This window comes from Calidris pugnax, unplaced genomic scaffold (assembly GCF_001431845.1).
Source record: "Calidris pugnax isolate Ruff unplaced genomic scaffold, ASM143184v1 scaffold32, whole genome shotgun sequence".
Taxonomy (NCBI): domain Eukaryota; kingdom Metazoa; phylum Chordata; class Aves; order Charadriiformes; family Scolopacidae; genus Calidris; species Calidris pugnax.
The window spans coordinates 7342758-7348757 of NW_015090783.1; the positions used below are offsets into that span (position 1 = coordinate 7342758).

Here is a 6000-nt window from a genome sequence, read left to right on the forward strand (position 1 = left end):
ACTCCACTCTGGAAAAAAGCCTCTCATTTTAGGAAAGCCTGTGGATTTCCTATCTCTCCGGAGATCCTGTTGACTGTTATAGGACTATTTGCACAACAAAGGAGCAAGTTGAAAACAAGCCTCCAGTGCTCACCACAGTAGAAAATCAAGACCCCGATTTTAAGGCATCTTTGTCATGACTTAGTCATAGTTCAGGGAAGGTCTCCACAACATGTGCTACTTGGATTTTTCTGTTATGGTCTATTCCACAGAATGAGCCCCAGACCTCACAAGTGAGACATACGTCTAAATTTTTTTTAATAATTATAAGACTTGCATAAAGAGGCACATCATATTTCTCCCACTTTCAAACAGTCCCTGAAACACTTGCTTTTTCACTGTTTTTCACGATCAGGCTGTACCCAAATATGAGGTGTCGTTTCGGATGCTTTGATTTCCAGAGTGCAAAGCCAGCTTTCCCCCCTAGGAAAGCTGGACACTGGTTATCTGCGTTAGCAGCCAGCAGATGGCACGGGCAGCCTCCCCTCTCCCAGAGGAACTCCCACCCCTCAGGTGCACCTGAGGAAGGTACCACTGACTATTTAAAGGCTCCAGAGGTGCTTACTAGCACAGTGGGGTAAGCTGCTTTGTGGGTGAGTTAGAAGCAAAGCTGTGAACGAGGTGAGCTTAAAGAGAAACCTGCTCGGGATCTAACGATGCCGAAGTTCATTGTTAACACAAATATAAGCAAGGATAAAGTGCCAGAGTCTCTCACAGGGGAGCTCACCCAGCAGTTATCAAAAGCAATGGGCAAACCAGCACAGGTAAGTCCAGGTGCTCAAATCTTTTCTTTTTTTAGTCAGCCTATACAATGAGCTATTTCTCAGTGATAGCTTATACAAACTGATATACTCAATGACTCACCGGTACTTAGTCTTCTCTCTGCACAAACATCAAATACTTATTTGCTGTAATTTAGGTCTGTTGAGGTCTCAAAACACTTAAAATACTTAAACTAGTTTTGTGTATGACAGTATTCCGTGTAGGGCTCTGTGTATGTTGAGACACTGGATGTGCGTGGGTATGTATACACAGGTATCTCTGTGAATACCTCACAAGAATCTTGCTGACCAAAAGCAGCCTCCCCTTCTGAGTTCCTTGCTGGGTCCTGCTGAATATGTGCTTATTATCTGCTACCAAATTGCCTATAGCCTACTGGTTACAGCTGAACAAAAAATCAAAGCATTCAGGTTGCTTGGACATCTAGCAAAAGTACTTCTGTGATGTCCTGCTAGTTTTACTCAAAGTATTAGAGTAAAATCCGTCTGCTGGTTTCATTACCAAACTAGGGGCTTTTTACCTGCTAAAACTGTGGCAATATGCTACTGAGGTTAAGTACTGAAATACTGTCATTAAGGGTCTTATAAGGCTTCTGTTTTCTTAGTTAATCCTGGAAGGTCACTAGTCACTGTATCAGTTGTTTACTGAAGACTCCTGATGAATATGAAAAACAAAGTGAAAGCTTCTCTGTAGAGCTGTAAGCTTCATAACATGAGCTACTCAGTTGCTCTAGCAGCAGTAACTTATGTGAATCAGTTATAGATTTTTTTTTTTTTTGTGGCTTGGTGAAGTTCTCTTCTATGTATTCACTAGCAAAACAGTGTTTTCAGAAAAATGTTCCTTATTTTACTTTAGGAGTGATGCTTTGAAACCCTGGAAAGAATTAAGATCTGGTGCCTACAGAGAGGATTTTGAGGGCTTCTCAGCAAATATTCACCTGCCCACTGGGACACCTGAAGTTCTTGAGCAGATCTTTGTTCTTCAAGGAAACAAAGTGCTCTGAAATGGTAGTCACCCCTGACTACTTAAGATGGCATCAGAGATCTCTGAACCCCTTACAGTTGTTGGATGACTGTCACTGATGGAAGTGTCCTGAGAAAGGAAGAAGATGAAAAATAGACTCAAAGTTAAACAAGTTGGACAGCTGAAAATATTAGGAGAAACGTTGCAATGTCTTAAAAATGGTAGGAAGAAAACTGTGAGCAGCTGGTGTGGTTTTGTGAAAGTCAAGATCATTTTAAATAGTCCCACAGTAGTGTCTTATGCTCAGACCTAGTCAACACTTCCAGTAATGACTCTGTAGACTGAGATGTGCAGGTGACAATAGCTTGTATGCACAGAAGACAGTAAGTATTCAAGAATACAGTATCTTCTCAAGTCAAGAAGCTTTCTTTTAATAGGTGATTAATAAGTCAAGCTACACAAAAGACAATAGTAATTCATTAAAGATGAAAGGATTTGGGGAGCTATTATGGGTTACAACATGAAAAAGAGTTAAGACAATGCTTTGGAACAGGGGAATTTCACTTCTGTTGCACACAAGGTAGAAGTAAGCCTCAGCAGGAGTACTCCATCCAGCCTCAGGCCCTTGACTTTGAGAAAGTGGTAGACAGATCAGAGACGTACCAAATGAAAAATCCTAAAAAAACCAGGATAATGCAAGGATCAACAGACATTCTGGCTCTTCTAGGAGAGAAGGCTGAAGAGGGAGGTTGTTAGGGAAGAGATGGGAACATTATTTTTTTTTCTCTTTCCTCAGAGGCATAAGGCAGGAAGAAGCCAGCTTCGCTTGCAGTAAGATTTCAACTAGCTCTTGGAGGTTAATAGTACTGACATTTCTTTGGCCAATTAGAAATTGTTCAGCACTGATAGTTAGAATATTTCTATTTGTTGTATGGCTGTATACATTCAAAGACAGTTGTATGAAGCTGGATATTTTCATCAAACTGATTTGATGTAGAGTTAAAAAGCCAATCAACCTGGAGAAGCCTGGTTCTGCTGTGCCTCCTCCAGGCAACTGTTTGCCTGATAAAAGGGCCCCTCTTTCTCTAGGGGCAGTAATGGAGCTCTATGCAATCAACCAGTCTCATTAAACATGTAGGAATTCAATCTCTGCCAAATTTGACCAGCGTTAAAATCTCAGGGAATAGTTAGAAACATGTTTTAAGCTTGTATAAGCCTTGTCTCTGCAGAAAGCAGGCTTAACTGTAAATGGGAGTATTTTTTTTTTACAACACATGCAGTAATATAATGAAATTCTTATGTAAAAGTGATCTATTCCTCTTCAAAAAAACATTTTTTTATCAATCTAGCAAACAAGTACTTGCTGTTGAGGAGGGGTTGGGGGGGATATTGGTGTGTCAGCTGGTGGTTCTTGCATAACAGCTCCTGAATATAAAGCTAGAGGCCAGGGCTGGGATGCAGCTGGAACAGGTTTGTGCAGCAGTGTGGAAGGGAAGGGATACGTAATGGGACTTAGAAGTATACAGGGAAGAACAAAGAGATTTTTTTGAAGAGGACATGCAGGCTCTTCGTGACAAAGGAGGCAAGAATAAAGGGATAGTCTCTTAGTTATAACACAGAAAGAAGGGAAGGATTAGGATGGGCTGGAATGTAGAGCTTTCATCTCGCAGGAAATGGTACAATTTGGAAAAAAAAATACTGATTTTTACTTTTAATCAAATAGGTTTGTTTCCACTGGGGAAAGAAACACTTCAAACAGCTCTAAAAAGAAAATAATGCTGACTAACACTTCAGTTTGATTTATTATTATTTTTTAAAATAATAATAATCTGCTTCCAGGGTAGATGTTAAAGGTATACATGTGCCTACATATAGCATAAAGTTGAGAGAACAGGGTGTCCAGCCAGGGGAGAACAGAGCCAAGCAAGTGGTACTTCAGCAGGATCTCTTTGGCTTATCCTATACTGCTGTGGTCTGATGCACCATGTACCCAAACAAGCTGTAAATGATGGCCAAGGCTAATTACCCAGACAACTCCTGGTACTCAGGCTAGCTTGTTTTACCAAGAGGGTTAATTGCTGCTGAGTTCCAATGATGCGCTGCTAATAAACGTGGGTAAGAACAGAAGCCAGATGAATGCCAAAGGAACTGATCCCTGGATTCCCCAGTGTGTGGATCTGACACTGTGTATTAGCAGCAGGGAAAATTGCAGGCTGGTCATTAACATAGATACTTTCTTCTATTTTTCTTGCTGTCAAGGACAAAAGTAGGATTAGGCTGTATTTTGTTTAATGAAGGGGATGTTGATTTAGTCCTCTGCTGTGTCAGTTCACATTTACCTCAGCAGGGAAGACTGCAGCAGGAGCCAGTGAGGTGCAAAATCCCTCTGGAACGTAGGGCGGCAGCAATGCAATTGCCCACCCCCACTGGCACCCAGCCTCCCCACACGGGCATGGAGAGCCCGGTGGCTCAGGAGGTTCTGTAGGTGCCACAGGTCACCGAGCTCTTGGTGCTCTCAGCACCTGAACATTCTACCCAAAATTCAAAGTCAATACTGCAGGGTCCTCCTTCCAACAGTGTACCTGGGCTGTGCACCCAGAGCCTATCTTTCTGTATGTAATTGGGCACGCTGGTGTTGAAGATTGCAAGACAGCAGACAGGGAAGGATCTTTACCACAGAGTAACTTAAGAACACGAATGAAACTATTTGCATTTTGGTAAGTGCTGAGGAGTACCTTTAAGTGCCTGGCAGTGCTTTTTTTTTTTTTTTTTTTAATTATGTGCTGTTAGTACTTTTAGTTAAGAATACAGCCATTCTGCAATAGATGAAAGAATTTGTGATGGCAGTGCCTGTTCCCAAATGGTATTTAATGGGAATGTGATTGGATTTCATACCTTTTCATCTCTGTGACTTGCAGGAAAATGTTTAGGAAGTTTGAAAGTGCGATGTAGTACACACAGGAGAATTTCAAAAGTGTAACTGACAGGCATGCACCTATTTGTGTACATAAACGACAGTCAAAATACCTTCCTGGATTTTCAAAAGTCTTCCTAACATGGCAAAGGAGAGTAATAATCTTTTCTTCTTCTAACAGTATCTAGCAATACAGGTATCTCCTGACCAGCTGATGTCCTTTGGTGGCTCTGCAGACCCCTGTGCTATGTGCTTTCTCTACAGCATCGGCAAGATAGGGGAGCAAGAGAACAAGGTCTACTCCAAATTGCTTTGTGACTTGCTGAACAAACAGCTGAAAATACCATCTGACAGGTGAGCTTGTACAGCAACTTGTCTGATGTGACTTTCCACACATTGTTAAAGCTATTAATCCCAGGCTTGTCCTTTTGGTGCTCCTCTATTAACATTCTACTTGAAGAGGCTAAATGCCAAGTCAATAGAGCAACTCTCCAATTAAAAAGAGGAAAGGAGCAATTGCATGAGCTGCAAAGCCAATGCCCAGAAGCAGTAAAATTTATTTTAGTTAAAATGATGGAGACTCAGGCACTGCACGTATGTGCAAGAGCCAGGTACAGACACAATAACTTGATAACTTGGGAAATTCTGGTATATGTTACTCTACTGCCTGTGGAGTACATGTGGAGGTCTATTACAAAAGCTTCCACTTATAAAAGCATTTATAGTCCTTTTCCTGAAGGTGGTGTACCAATCTGTTCCAGAAATGACTGTAAATAAAATACAGCATCCTGAGATCTCCCTAAAACAAGAATTGGAAAAATACCATGAAACCCAGAATGCAAGTATGATGACAACACGCAATGCTCAAACGTGCCTGCCAGAACTTGCAAAAGGAAATTGTAACTTGCTGAGCTGTAGCACGGGCCTGAGAAGTGGGAAGCCCCTGCCCTGTGGCAGGAACACCCTGGCTGCTCTGTGCTCAGCAGCTAACTGTGTCTGTCTTTCCTTTCAGAATCTATGTCAGCTTCTTTGAGATCAGCGCTGGCAATGTAGGCTGGAACAACACCACCTTTGCTTGAGGTGCCCTCAGGTGATAACGGCTTACTCCTGAACATGGCTTTTGAGCACTGCAGCTCCAGACATGTTACCAGTATCTGGCACAAATGCAAAATTGCAGTGGTACCTTAGTCACTGCTACTCGCTGCTGTTTAATGTCTTCTCTGCTGCTTAAATAAAAGTGAAAAATCCAGCAGGAGCTCTATGATTGATACTGTCTTGTTTTTGAAAACAACTTGGTTTTTTGT

The 6000-nt window shown here is 41.7% G+C and overlaps 1 protein-coding gene across 1 annotated transcript; it reads left to right on the forward strand.

Annotated features, from left to right (window-relative positions):
• The first annotated feature begins 695 nt into the window (after positions 1-695).
• On the forward strand, positions 696-5775 carry LOC106899760 (macrophage migration inhibitory factor-like). The gene is made up of 3 exons (XM_014961672.1): positions 696-803; positions 4878-5050; positions 5709-5775. Exons 1-3 carry the CDS (start codon positions 696-698, stop codon positions 5773-5775), a joined length of 348 nt encoding a protein of 115 aa, XP_014817158.1.
• The last annotated feature ends 225 nt before the right edge of the window (positions 5776-6000 follow it).